The sequence below is a fragment of the Pygocentrus nattereri genome, chromosome 5 (genome assembly GCF_015220715.1).
Source record: "Pygocentrus nattereri isolate fPygNat1 chromosome 5, fPygNat1.pri, whole genome shotgun sequence".
Taxonomy (NCBI): Eukaryota; Metazoa; Chordata; class Actinopteri; order Characiformes; family Serrasalmidae; genus Pygocentrus; species Pygocentrus nattereri.
The window spans coordinates 11418437-11433638 of record NC_051215.1 but is presented as its reverse complement, the minus strand read 5'-3'; the positions used below and the strand labels follow the sequence as shown (position 1 = coordinate 11433638).

At 39.6% G+C, this 15202-nt stretch overlaps 1 protein-coding gene across 20 annotated transcripts in view; it reads left to right on the top strand.

The window, feature by feature from the left end:
* Nucleotides 1-11144, top strand: part of gab1 (GRB2-associated binding protein 1) — a 70867-nt gene extending 59723 nt beyond the window's left edge. For 9 of the 20 annotated variants that reach the window (XM_017717664.2, XM_017717663.2, XM_037538504.1 and 6 more), the window contains 5 exons: nt 1798-1890; nt 3926-4019; nt 4510-4669; nt 6932-7054; nt 9244-11144. In XM_017717664.2, the coding sequence (XP_017573153.1) occupies nt 1798-1890; nt 3926-4019; nt 4510-4669; nt 6932-7054; nt 9244-9402 (629 nt within the window). In that variant the 3' untranslated portion in view covers nt 9403-11144. Of the gene's footprint in view, nt 1-1797; nt 1891-3925; nt 4020-4509; nt 4670-6931; nt 7055-9243 lie in introns of those variants that run through there. The other 11 variants (XM_037538508.1, XM_037538500.1, XM_017717665.2 and 8 more) reach the window with 7 other exon arrangements.
* Nucleotides 11145-15202: the final 4058 nt, after the last annotated feature.

Genomic DNA, 15202 nt, shown 5'->3' with positions numbered 1-15202 from the left:
GAGGAGGCTTTATCCAATTTCATTCTGTTAGGGTAGATCTGATGTAATTTATTTTGTTGTGTCATCAAACCAGCATTAGCAAGATGATGAAGTGGTATGTTAGTTTAAACCTGCCAAGTTTTGATTGGATACAACAACATGGTCGCTCTTAGTAGTGTAGCCTTTAGAATTGGAAACTTGTTATATAGGAACTATCATCAACAAGTACATAAGGTTTGTCAACATGCCATAAAGCTTGTCCAACCTCACGGCAGTTGCTAAGAGAGAACATATTTTTGGGTGGAACATGGATGGGATAGTTCAGTGTCACTTTGAGATGAATAACGGTCAACAAATTTAATTCTCACTGCTACATGTAGCACTCATAAGCCCACATGTCCCCAGTTTAGCCAAGAAGACTTTCACTACAGAAAGCCACCTTTTAGCCAGTGGAGTGAAACTAGTCTGTGCTAGTGTTACATTGGCCCTTGCCTTTGTTAGCTGTTAGCATGTGACCTGGCTAATGAAAGAAGCTATTGTCCCGCGGCTCAGATCTGTGTATGAGGCAGTCTGACCGCGCTGTTAGCCTGGAGCGGTCACCTCTGTCCCCATTGTCCCTTTCTCAAAGGCCCTTTTGATCAGCAGGCTTGGAATAGGAATTTCAATCAAATTTTTCTGCTGGTATTGATCTGAATGTGTTTTTTTAAAAACACATACAGAATGCTGATACTGATCTTTCTTGCACTAAGAAACTGCCTGATATACACATCCTTTTTATATCTGTTTGCCACATAAAGATTTAGATTAAAGCTAGTGTTTCAGTGTAACCATGGGCCAGACACAATGTCATTCTCAATAGAAACGTTCATGTGCTTTGCTGCTGTGCGTAATAATTCTGGGGTGCGAGCTGGGCTGCAGATTGAAGATTGTTCTGTTTGGCACATAAGCAGTATTTGCTGGTCTGTGTGGGACATGGCTTTGAATAGACTGTTATGAGAGAGACATGGTGTTCTGTTGGGCAGTCACAGGCTTATCTCTCTGTTCATGCCTCTCAATGACTTTCTCTTTGTTTTACTACTACTGTTTTCTACGATCACATCTGGCTGCACTTTGTTTTTCCCTAGAAAAATAATTTTAGCATCTTTATTATTTTTTACATTATTTTTTTATTTTTCTCTCTCACCATTTTTGTATTTCACTCTGTAGCTCTTCTGCATCTCTATTTCACATCTCTTAATCTTACGTCTCTTTCTGGCTGTCTTGTATCTGAGGTGGGCTTGTGTCCAGTGTACAGCTGAAGTGCATTCTCTTGCTTTGGGTCTTTGGCTCATGGTAGATTTGTGTGTCTTTGCTTTCTCCTCTTGCTGTGTTGATTGCCACAGCTTTCACTGTTGCGGTTCTGTGCCGGGCATCAGGGCATGTCCACAAGTGAGTTTGCAATGCTGAGTTTTGAAGAAACATCCCTAAACATGGCTGTGTGACTGAGGCAGTGTCGGTGTGCGTCGTTATGAATTCTGTACTTACAGACATGCGTTTAACCCCATGCATGCTGCGTTCTGGACTTTGCTTCAGGGGAAACCCTTCCTGTTGCATGACCTAAGTGCATGATGAGTTGTTGCCATGGCAGCAGCAAAATATATATCTGTGCAGCAAAAGAGTGAGAAAGTGGAGAGGAGGAGGAGTAGGCGTATGTGGCCATGCTTTTGCTACATTGCATGGGGGCAAAGGGTTAAAAAAAAAAAAATTTACACACACAGAATATAGCACATTATTTCAAAAGGGACGTGTAATAAAAACAAGTTTTCTTTCACCAATCAGGTCAGAGTCCTAAAATAATCAGAGCTAATCGGGCTGTCGGTCTTGAGCGAACCGACTCTCAAACCGTAGGTGAATTCCGAGGACGTCGTAAGGGTAGGTACCGCCAAAGACCGCCATTCTGCTGTTGTCTCTTGTCTGCCTGTCATCTGAACAAGATCTCTTCTGAACATTTAAATTGTGACTTATAAATTCAAAAACAAAACAAGAATGTGCTAAAGAATATGTAGGTATCGCCTTTATGATGATTATATACTTGCTAGCAGGATGGTTTCATTGCTTCAGATTCTCTCATACTCTCACATTTTATTTAAGAATCTTATGGTATATTATTATGAATTACACACTCCAGGGGTAGACATTCATGTTTACCACAGCATTTCACATTTTGACCACTAAAAATGCAGATCCTGTTGCCTGGGTAAAATAAAATGTCTTAAATAAACTGCCATTACACTAGTAGGTTATCACTGCAGTAGCTAAAGAGTAGTCAACAACATAGTGTAGACTGGATGGCATCAGGGCAATCTGGCTTGGCAGGGGGAACCACCACACTCACCACAACAGCAATATCTTTATTACTGTGAAGTTTATTAGTGTTTATTGGTGCTGAAGCATGCTTGTTAATTGTTAATACAGTTTTTATGAGCCGGCACCGGAACGTTACAATAGAGTAAACCATATTTCTATCATTCAGGCCACAAATTGTTCATTTAGGTTATAACAGTTGTTGGCTTGGTGGCTCAAGTTGCCATTGCATATCTGTCTACCCCTGACTGCTGTGAAATGAGTTATGTTTTTATGAGAATGTGGAATTACCACGTAAGGTGTTTACACATGTGAAAAACATGGGTAGTTGGATGTGATTTTTGCAGCTTTTTCAGCTGTCGCTGACATTTGGTCAAACCAAAATCAGTGAAGCAGGCTGAAGTCACACAGATATGCGCGCACACACGAAACATACTGTATGCACCATCAATGTCTTAAGTACTGACAAACTGCTTTCACTCTTGTATCACTAACTTCATACATCTTGATATAAGCAAAACGCTAACATGAATAAGCAGCTCACATATTTACATTGCCATTGCTCAGCCATATTGACAACATGTAGAGTAACCGGATGTGATGGGTTATCATTATCACATTGTGAACTGAGAGTGCTGTGTTCCCAAAGAGTTCAGGTGGGGCTTTCAAATCCATATCAGTAGTGTGTGCTGTCTCTGTCCTCCGGTGTGATGGTACCAGATGGTGTGGCTTTGAGACGATCCTGTTTAGCCATGGGAAAGCATGTTCCTTTTGGTTGCCAGATCGGTTGCTTCTCAGCTCATCGGCACTGTAGGCCAGCTGTGAGAGCTGAATCAAAACTGTGAAATTAAAAAAAAGTCTGGATTTGTGTTGTAACCTCTTGATTGTGTTTTTTAGCTCTTGCATGAGGCTGCAAGTCACAGGCAAAGTCCTGAATGCTTTAAAAGTAATTCTTTGAGGTCTACAGGAAAGAGCTTACTTTCATTTGTTTCTGGAGTCTTTTTTTTTTTGCCTGCTTTGTCAGTTACTGAGAATTATTTTTTGGTTATAAGTTCATTATTGAGATTATGAAACATAGCTTTAAAAAAAAATGACAGTTTAGATGTTTAATTAGTGTGCATTATTTCCTGTACTAAGACAGCCTGATTGGGGCCGTTTCTGTGGCCAACAGCTCCCTCTGCAGGCAAATTCATTATTGCTGCTCTATTCACCAGTAGGTTAATACCCAGAGCCCCCAGTGTAACCTCATCCAAAGAGTTTGATAACTTAGCTTGAATCCCATGTGCTAGAAAAGGGAGTATACAAAGCTCTGCAGTCTCCTATGACTCTCATAGAAAACTCCCGTTCTATACACAATACACTGATATAAATTCATGGAATATCTACTGTGCATGCATTGTAATTTCTTAGGGGTTTTTCTAGGCAAGGAAAATATTATTTAGCTTTCATAATGGAATCAGTAATCCTCGACAATATCTTTGACTTCTGCACTTTTATCAAAATGTACATTTAATGGAAACGGAGAACTTCTGTCTCTCAAGGTCTCTCAAAAACTGTTTGTCTTGTACCTAATCTGAATATAACATTTATGCCTTTGTTATAGCCAAACCAGCCCCTTTGGACATCAAACCACTTCCTGAGTGTGAGGAGTTTACTACACCAGTCCGTTCACCCGTCACCAGGTCCTTCACCAGGGAGTAAGTGTCCATCATTATACACTAGGTCTGGTTAGCTAGTCTGCTGTTTTGTTTCAGCATCATCCAGTGACCTGTGGGTTAATTTTTCTCAGACTATATGTACTGAAAGTGATGTGAACCACTTAGAGCCACTTATCTGGCTGCTGCTGAAAGGAGCTAACGTCCAGGCATGGTTTTGCATGGCCTCTGGCCAAGAGGCACATTAACCCTTCATCCAGTACTGTAGAATTGTCCTAACTCATTATGATGGCGCTTGATCGTGATGTGAATTCTTTCACACTTAAGTGTTCACAAGGAATAACCGATAGATTGTGAGTGATTTACCTTAATATTCTCAGCCAAGAAGGTTCAGCAAAATCTGTTCATCCATAAAGACAGTGACCTAAAGATCAGCCAAAGATGTGTTTGTGAACATCTGTGTGCGAGAGAATTTTGCACGTGTGACTGAAAGAATGCGTGTGCCTGTGTGCGTGCGTGTGTGTGTATACAGAAGCAGTAGTGTAAAGGTTGTCATGGTGCTCAGCCCCTCCAGGTTCCCCATGCCTCCCAGGCCACCGTCGGTGCATAGCACTGGCTCCAGCACCGACTCCGAGGACTGTGATGAGAATTATGTCCCCATGCAGGACACTAAGAAATCTACAGATGAACCAGTATGTAACCGCAGCACCACTCCCCAACTCTTCCCTTACTCTTCAATTACAGCTCCTTTTATAAAAAGTTTGTTTATGGAAAAAAGAGTGCATTTTTAAGTCACATTTTTGGTGTTCTGTTTGTTCTAGTAAATAATTAAGTAAGGTAATAACATACAGACCGTTGGTGCTGCATAGTAATTTGCCGTGAGATTCTACTCTCAAAATATGTGAATTGTTGTAGTTTCCTCTGCTTCTCCCCCACCTCTTCACGAATAATATAATTTTGTAATCATTTAAATTCTTATCGTTTAAAATGCAGAACACAGTTTGTACTGCCTTTTCTGCTGCCCCTCAGTTTTGATGTTCAATCTGTAATCAGGGTGCAAACTGAGGAAGTCAGTGACCTGGATAGAAGGACTCCTCTCATCCTCTCCTCCCTCCGCTCTTCTATTTCTTTCAGTTTCAGCAATTCTGTTTCTCTTTTCATTTTCTTGCTCCACTTGACAGTGTGCATTCTAAAAACTTTTTGTCTTCTTTGTTTGCATGGACCAATTTGTCATATGAAGCCTTTGTCTACAGTCTCCAACTGCTGAGACATCAGGAACCTGTCTTTGTGATGGCAGGGCAATGTGCAGAATAATGGCACTAACATGCGTGGGTGTGGCAGATATTTCTTTATTTTTTGGTATTATGGGCTCTAGTGCAGTCAGTAACTTGGCACAGTTGTAAAAGGGGATTAGGTTAGAATGACTACGTCAACAGGTCGGGTTAGGCGTGCTGCAGTGACATCCAGTCAAAGCAACTCCTATCAATCCCTTGAAGAGTGAACAGTGATGTCCTAAAGGCAGGGTATTGCCATCTTTGTTGAAAATAGAAGTGATTCATTACTTCTGGAAAAATATATTATCAATTTAACATTAGCATTTTAGTAGCAACTATAAGCCTCACGTAACTTGCAGGAAATGTGTTTCTGTCTTTCTTTGCGTCTGTGAGTTCTGTGCAAGCTTTTGAGGATATAGTGTTTATATTGCGTATTCCTTGTATCCTTTAATTTTTAAAATTTTTTAAAAGTTATCAGCAAAAATACTGCGTTTTTTGATTAATCACTGTTAAAGGATGTTGTTAGAGCCACAGTTGTGGACCAAAGTGGGTTAAAAAATAAATTGAATGTTACCCCAACCCAACCACTGTGCCACACAATTCTGACCTCCAAAATAACAGAAAAAATGCCCTTGCATGCAACTAAATTAGCCCCACACTGAAATTATACCACTAAATTGCTTGTGCTTGTATTAAAAATGTAGCCCACATGATCTACTTATGTGTGGTCATCTACACTGTTGACAGCAATGGAGCCTTGATGTACCGCAAACTGCATCATGTGCATTTAAAACCGGCGTATCAGGATGCCTTCATATGACTAACAGGTCCAGTTTTGTGTGTTCTGCCTCTGTACCCTTTTGTTTGTTTCTTTTTTGTGCATTTGTTCTTTTAGTTCTTTGCTCAACACATTTTGCCTTCTCTTCTAGTTTCCTCTCCTTTATTGTTTTGCCATTGCCTTTTGCCCTGACACCTTTTGCTGCTTCTCTCTTCTCCTGCCTGTTCCACTGCTCTGTAGAGAGGAGTCCTTCTACTGCACGGTGCCGATCACCCCCGTTAAGAGGGAGGTGGCGGGTCTAGAGTACCTTGAGGAGGTGAGCAGGGGTGCTAGTATGTACTAAATTCTGATAGTCCAGGAGTCCAGACTCCTCACAATTAATACAAACACATCTCAACCAAGATACCTGGCATTACTGATCCAAGATCAGTACTTAACAGCAATTGCTGTATGTGATCAACCACTTTTGTGTTTATAGTTTGTCCATGTTAATACCATTAATAATTCACTCAAGTTTTATATATATAGCTAGAAGTTCAGCCACTGCAATTTCAGTATCATTGAAAACACAGGTTCTGACTACCCAATCATTTTTGTAAGTGTATCTTTTCTTAGGTTTGTGTGTTTTAGATGTAGATGTTCAGTGTCTCCTAGCTTTTAGTCCATTTTCCATCATAGCTGTATTTAAATCATTCCTTAGTTAGGTTATGATTTAAAGGCTCAATCTGGAATTGCAACTGAGTGATGTTTGTAGTAAACTTTCCTCTAATAGCTCTAATCCTTGTGTTGTTTCAGTTGTAGTTCCAGTATGGAGCATTAACTCTGTTAGAAGATGAAAGTTGAAATAAACAGTGTTGACTAAACAAAGTTGTACTTAATTCTATCACTTGGGGGGATTTCAGAAGCTGGGACCGCCCATGAATGCAGATGGAGGTGGCAGTCCCATGGTAAAGCCCAAAGGAGACAAGCAGGTGGAGTATCTGGACTTGGACCTGGACCCTGGCAAATCCACTCCTCCTCGTAAGGTGTGACAACATAGGAATCTGCAACATAGATAACTGATACGTCTGAAACCTTCTTGTGATCATGTTTCAGTAATACAGCTGTGAATATACAGTATAATCAGTGAAATCACACAAAGCAGCTCAATATAAAGCAAAAAAATGAAGGATGTGCTCAAGTGAGCATACAACTCTCAATCCCAAAAGACTGGCACAGTATGTAAAATACTAATAAAAGGGAAAGAAGTTTTGTAAATGTTTAAATCAAAACAGTACAGAGAAAAGATATGTAATGTTTTACTTTGTCAGCTTCATTGCTTTGTTAAATGTACAGTCATTCTGAAATTAATGCCTGATAAAAATTGTGATGGTGCATTTTAAGCGTAGGGATGTTGTGAAATCTTCAAAAACATCTTAAACTGGTGATGCAGTCATGCTTTGGTATAAAAGGAGCATCTAGGAAAGACCTTGTCCTTTTTGAGGAAGGAAGAGTCGAGGCTCATCTAAAAATCTGTCAATGAATAATCCAACAGTTCTTCGAGAACAACGTTACTCAATAAGGTTTTGCAAGGATTTTAGTTTTTTCCTGCCTTTAGGATGTGTAATGTCATCTAAAGATTCAAGAAACCAGGGAAGGTACTGCATTAAAGGCTGGACTCGGGAATACTTTGACAAACCACTGCCAATAAATACAGCCTGTTGCTGCATTCACAAATTCAAATAAAGACTATGCACATGGGAAGCCATGTGTTAACCAAATTAAGAAAGGCCACCACTCCCCTGAGCTCGAACTCCTTTGAAATACGCTGATACACAGTGGAAATGGGTAATGTGGTCCGACAAGTCAGCCTTGCTGATTGTTCTAGGAAATAATGGATGTTGCATTCTGCAAGCCAAAGAAGAAAAAGGCCATCCAGATTGTTACTAGAAGTTAAAAGGTCATAGGCTGCCATGGCTTGGGGGTGTATTATATACACATTCATACTTAGAAGCAATATGTTCTGCCTTTTAGATAATGCACTTTTCAGGCATGTCCATGCTTATTTTAGTCTGACCAGCATGGCTGTGTAATCAGAGTGTGGGTGCTAGACTGGCCTGCTTCCTGTCCAGATCTGTCTCCTATTGTGTGGCACATTATGAAACACAAAATACAATAAAAGCCCTGTATGGTTGCACAGCTGAAGATTTACATAACAGAAGAATGACAAAAATTCCACTTTCAAAGGTGTATGAATTGGTGTCTAGTCCCGTAGTAATTATTATTTGCTGTGAAAAGAAAGTGTTGTAACACAGTGGTGTGTCCCAACTTTTTTGTAACATTATTTTAAAAAGAGACATTTCACATCAAATAGCATATTTTGTACTGATTAATACAGGACAGGATTGAAGTTTGGAATAGATTTTTGTTCAAGATGCTTAATTCTGCAGTGTGAAAGTTTTCTCTGACTATTATGAAACCATATCATGACAAAAAGAAAATAATGAGGAAACCATAGTGTTAGGTCTGGGCTAAATGACAATACAGATCATCATTAAAATTATGTCACAATACAATACAGTATGCTTTTCTGAACATGTATGTGTGGAACCATACCAAATTGACCAACTTCATATTTCATTACAAAGAGAGCAAAATGAGTCCCATTTAATTGTCCTAAATGTCCTGATCAGATGGCTGAAAAATTAAATATTGTAACTTATTTTGTCATGAAAAATTCATGTCATGAAAATCTTTATATAAAATTGTGATATTCTGTTTTTCCTATATCTCCCTCCTCGTAGTGCATGAAATTGGGAATCCAGATCTTTTCCCCGTATTACTGCAATACAGTTTCGGACAGTGCGGTTTGTTTACCTTTTAGCTGGCTTTCACCGTTTTTTTTTTTCTTTTTTTTTCTTTCTCTTCATTGGTACATAGCAGTGTCATCATTATTTTGGCTATTAAATTTCTATTAGTGTTTTGGTTAGTTGGTATTATTATTGTTTTGGTCAGTTGGAAGGTTGCCAAAGTTTGTCCAGTTCTTTCACCGTTAGAAATTGCTCATTCATTTGTGAATTTCATGTTGAACACTGGTTTAAAAAGGACAAACAGTACAACACAGAGACTTTGTAAATAATAATAGATATCAAAAATATATTACCTGCAGCCTAACTGGGTGGCATATTATATGGTTGTAATAATCAATGATCTGTCTTCATCTCGTTCTCTGCAGAAGAAAAGCAACGGGGCTGGTGTGGCAGTGTCTGACGAGCGGGTGGACTATGTAGTGGTGGACCAGCAGCGCACTCAGGCTCTGAAGAGCACCAGAGAGGCCTGGAGCGATGGCCGCCAGTCCACTGAAAATGACACTCCTTCCAAAGGGCCCAAGTGACCCACTTGCACCCCGTTCCCTCTCCCTTCTCCTCCAGGATCTTCACCAGGCTTGGGATCGGAGTGCCCCACACGCGGGTGTGGATGCCACACCTCCATCTCTTCCTTCAGCCCAGGCCCCTATGTTTGATCTAGATTATACTGTGAGAGAGACCCCGGTTCATCGACTGGTTTACACTGCCACCTGGCTGAGGGAAAGGCAACTGCATGGAGGAGAGTTGTCTTTGAAAGTGCCGTGTATAAGCTGAGAGACGATTAGAGTTGGACCTATTGTGCTGTGTGTCAGGGCTGAAGGAACTTACTAAACCTCGCTGGCTGAGAGCCCTGTGAAAACTGTGCTAACATAGCAGTGAGAAACTTTCATTTGTATCAAGTGGACACTCGCTGCCTCCCCTAGTCATTAGGATCCCCCCCGCCCCTTTTTGGTAATTTTCACCCTGAGTTTTGTCACCACTCTTGTGTTTATATTGGCTCATGGAGTGATGCGTTAACTGGTTGTTTGACTGACATCGCTGGGTTTACCACCTAACAACTCACACTTCTGTACACTTATTAGATTTCACAGAACTGCCATGATGGGGTCATTAGAATGCTCTGTATCAGCAGGATGCATTCTATTTTGTTCATTTCCAAGATAATCTGAAACTTTGGTACATCCTGGTTTCTATATTTTATTTCTGGTCTTCTGGTGGTTATCACTTGTAAACCCACTAGCGCAATCAAAAGGTTTCGAGTGCAACGGAGAGAGAATTTTACCAAGAATTTTTGCAAGTAAGAATGCAAAACTCTGTATAGTGTTATGTATATTAAAGAAAGTGTCCTTTGTTTGTATTGAATATGTGAGATGTAAAGGCTTTGGTGTGACCTCTGCAGGATGGAAGTCTGCACCCTCAGAGTATCAGGAACTACGAAATGATCTAAGTGATGAAATCAGGAACTGTGATAGCTATTAAGAGTGAGTGAAGTCTCACTGTTTTTATTTTTTTTTTCTTCAGTGCAAGGTATCAGAACAAGACAAGCATAGACGTCAGGTACTCACCGAAGTGATTAACGCAGCAGTTCCTTTATAATTTATTCCTGTTTTTTTTTCCTTCACCTACACACAATGAAATTTGGTCTTGCGATTCATGTTCTCAGTAGGTTTTTAACAGCTCAAGATTAGTTAGGATAAATGTTTTCAGCTTTTTTGCTGTATATGATGCCTTCTTGGAAAAAAAAGAAAAGCCAGTCAGTTAGTTTTCAGGAGTTGTACATTGATTCTTCATTCCTTTTGTGACTGGTCTTTTGATATATTTTTTTGCCACTTTGATAATGATAATTTATTTCAGATGGACGTTTCATAGTTTCTGGAGATTAACTGCCTTATCATTACAACTTTTACTATTTGAACGTTGTACATATGATCAGCTGTGTAATTGTAGCTAAAGTTAGAGACTATATAGACTTTCACTGCGTGTGTAAGAAAAAGCTTCACTAACTACCAACTTCTTAAGCCAAGGAGACACACAGATGTGTGACGCAGCACCGTCAGTGGCTTTCGCTGTATAGACCTGCACAAACTTTGAAGCCTGTTCTCTTTATTCAGATCTTTAACTATACTGTCTTCTTTCTGTTTAGCCTTTTTCTTTACAAGAGCGTTGTGTGGCAAAGTAAACCTCAGATTTTTGTGCTTTATATCTTTTTTTAATGAATCAGAAAGAAATGTACATTTTAAAATAAACTCAATAAAAAAACTGACATGCATCTTACAGTAACTGACTCCAAGTGTAGCCACATCTTTATGATGTTTGTTTACAAAAAAAAAAAAGAAAGGGGAACTGAAGAAGTGAAGGATGTTGCTACCATTGTATGCCAACTCAAACGTCCAGTACAGCCATAAAGTGCTTTGAGGGAAATCATCTTTTTTGTTCAATAAACAAACAGCGTTCTCCCCAGTTTAGTCATGGCATATTCCACCTACTAGCTTGGTTTCCCAGATCAAACACCTCTACAGAGTTGAGAGGGTGAAAGCTAGTAAGTGCTTCCTCAGGAATGAGGAAAGAAGTGCCTTTATTGCAATGCCATTGGACAGATCAACACGCTGGGAGAACTGCCAATTCTGTTACGTTCGCTAACTTCATTGTGAATGGGGAAGAGCCATGCTACCACAGAGCACAGCCAGTTTCGCTGTCTGGAACTACTGACCATGGATAGTTATCATATAATGGAGATATTGAACTTGCTATTTCCCAACAATACGGCAACATTTCAGATTGTGGATGAGATTCATTTGACACCATTATTTAAATGAAAAGAGAAACTAACAAATAGAGATCATTTGCCATCTCCCATTTTAAAATAATGCTTTTGGTTTTGTAGTATTATATTTTATGAAGTGATTTTTAGTTTGCCAATTTTTCAAATTCTAATTCAAAGTGTAAGTATTGCACTTCTTAAAAGAACCCTATTTTGTTCAGACTAAATTATTTCAAAGCCCTGAAATAGGTTTTGACCACTTATGCATGCGAGCAAACTCTAAATGTGAATACCCAAGAACACTGTAAAAAGACATTTAAGGAGAAGTACAGAAAGATTAAATAAAATACTATAAATACTGTTAAAATTTTGCCTTGCAATAACCTGTATTAAAAATATATTAAGCTGTATTTAAAATTTTAAACAGCTTGCCTCAATTATTGTCTGAACTTTGCTGATCAAATGTAGGATGGCGTTTTGGAATTTTGAAAATATGAAGGCTGTAGTTTTATCAAGCATTATGTAAGTCCTGTTATCCAGTTTTAAAATAAGTTGACATTGATTTATTAAGGAAATGCAGCACTGGGCAGAAAACCAAGGTTTTTTACCATACAAGTAGACGAAAGGCTTCAATTTAAAACTGATATTACTGAGGTGCAGGTGTGTACCTTTGATGGACAGGTATGGTCTCATCAAATTCATCTAAGACACCAGAATGCAGTAATATGAGTGTGTGAAACGTGTGTGAAACATTTTCTGTGGGAAAAGACCACACTTAGATTTGCAATGTTTTCAGTCTGTAAAGGTCCTTCCTGAACTTTGGCAGGGAGTTTAGTAGGCAGGACCCCCATTTGCTCTCAGAACAACCTGACTTATTTGTGGCATGGATTCATCAGGTGCTGGATACAGTATCCATGTTAACATGACTGCATCCATGCCGTGGATTTGTCAACTGTACATTCATTCTGCAAATATCTTGTTCCAGCACATTCAAAAGTTGCTCTATTGGATTCAATTCTGGGGGGTGGGGAGGCCACTGACCTACACTGAACATCATTGGCATGTTCATCAGACCAGTTTATGATGACTTGTACTATGTGACAGTGCATTATTATGGATTGGAAGATGAATACATTGTGGTAAATAAGGGATGCATATGGTTAGTAAAAATACTCTGATTTTGGCATTCAATGTTAATTAATTCATTAATTATAACCCCTACTAACTGCAAATTGCAGCAAAAAGGTTCATATGCTCAACCTACATCTGCCCATATCCACTGCAGCCTCAGATTCCTCTTCTTGGCTGACAGGAGAGCAACCCAATGAGGCCTTCTGCTGTTGTAGCCCATCCACTTCAAGGTTCGATATACTGTGTGATCAGAGACACTTTTCAGATCACCACAGTTGTAAAGATTGTTTATTTAAGTTACTGTAGCTCCCCATCAGCTCAAGAAGTCAGGCCATTCTTCTCTGTCTCATCAGCACAGTGTTTATACTCAGGGAGCTGATGCTCAGTTTTTTTTCTTATTCTGATGTTTGATGTGAACATTACCTGAAGCTCTTTCCCCATGTAATTGGCTGAATGGATGGCATGATGAAATAGGTGTACAAGTGTTCTAACAAAATGGCCAGAGAGCGAATATATAGTGAACAAACAGTACAATATGTTGTATATGTGATTCGATTATTAGATTGGAGCACTATATAATGCACAGCTTTGTTAAATATAGTACTTTTATAACATAGATTGCTCTGATTAACTGAAAATGATTAACATAAAGCACATTCCTGCCAATATACTAAAAAAATTGAGTAAATGAAGGCAAATAAACAATGTTAATTGAAGAGGGTGCAGGCAGGATGGAGTGGGTGGAGACGGATGTCAGGGCTGATGTGTGACAGAAGGATAGCAACAAGAGTGAAAGGGAAGGTTTACAAGACAGTAGTGTGTCCTGCTATGATGTATGGTTTGAAGACTGTGGCTCTGTCTAAAAGACAGGAGGCTGAGCTGGAGGTGGCGGAGATGAAGATGCTGAGATTTTCGTTGGGAGTGACAAGGATGGACAAGATTAGAAATGAGCAGATCAGAGGGACAGTGAAGGTGGAGCAGTTTGGAGATAAAGCCAGAGAGGCCAGGTTGAGATGGTTTGGATATGTGTTGAGGAGGAATAGTGGATATATTGGGCAAAGAATGTTGGAGATGGAGCTGCCGGGTAGAAGGAGAAGAGGTAGACCTCAGAGAAGGTTTATGGATGTAGTGAAGGTGGACATGGAGATGGTTGGTGTGAAAGCAGAAGAGGCAATGGATAGGGCAAGATGGAGGCAGAGGATCCGCTGTGGTGACCCCTAAAGGGAGCAGTCGGAAGAAGAAGAATTGGATTTCATACAGAACGTGTTTTATATAGTATATAAACATCACTGATGTGTGAATACATAAGTGTCACCAGCAGATGTCACCCGCATGCAATTAAAAAGACCGGTTTAATTGGTTCAATGTTTCAGAAGGCCTCGATTCCACCATGAGTTAAAGAACCATTTCAAAAGATAATATATGAATAATATTGTATTGTTAATAGTTATGTTAATGGTAATAGTGTAAAATAATGTTAATAATAACAATCACTTGAATAACAGGCTTTCTGTGGGCTAACTGGTCACATTGTGTCCTCTTTTACACTTTCTCCTTACGGAGGGCTAAGCTAACAGGCTCCAGTAATATTCAGAGAAAAGCTTTGAGTTTAAATCTTAACTGAAAGAGTCAGCATCCAAGCTGTTTCATCCATGGTGAATGTCACTTGATTGTTATGAGCTTCAGATGTCTGCATTCAATTGGGAGAGCTTTTATGAAATGCAAATGACCACCACAATCTTAATGCTAACATAACATTGAACCCCCTTTACCAGGCTAACAGAAATTAGCATTACCTTAGCAAAGGTAAAATGAGCAAACAAAAGCTGCTTCCAAAGGGATTTAAGGCTTGGGCATTAAACAATGCTGCATGCTCATAATTCAGCAGCTGTGGCTCTCAGTCTAAACCGTCTGCAGTAAAAAGCTCTGCTGCAGCTCACCAACTTGACGCAGTGACCACATCCCTCACCCCACCCTTCTACTAAAACAGCCCACGGCAGCTGACAAGAAATTGTCATATAAATAGTAAATTACCAACACTGTAATACAAGCTCTATTCCCGGTTAAAAACCACTCAACGTTTCTTTTGGTTCCTGGAGGTGTCGTAACGTCTTTAATGGTAGAGATGGTCCTTTTTCCAGCAAGATTTCTCTCAGGACTGCTAGTTAGCTTACTTGTTAGCTAAGTCAAGGTTATACTTGCACTTTTCTCCACACACACACTCACACAAATGTCCACACTTGCACAGAATCATATGCAGATTCAAATAAAGCTTCCATTTTCTCTCAAATGTGAAAACATTAGCAAAACACTCGTTCTGTGGCTGCTAGCACATATGCTAAAAACATTAGCTTTGCGTACTCCACTAGCTAACAGCACCTTTTGTACTGCCAACACAAACTCTTTGTATTGATGTTCTGGTGCATTTACTGGTA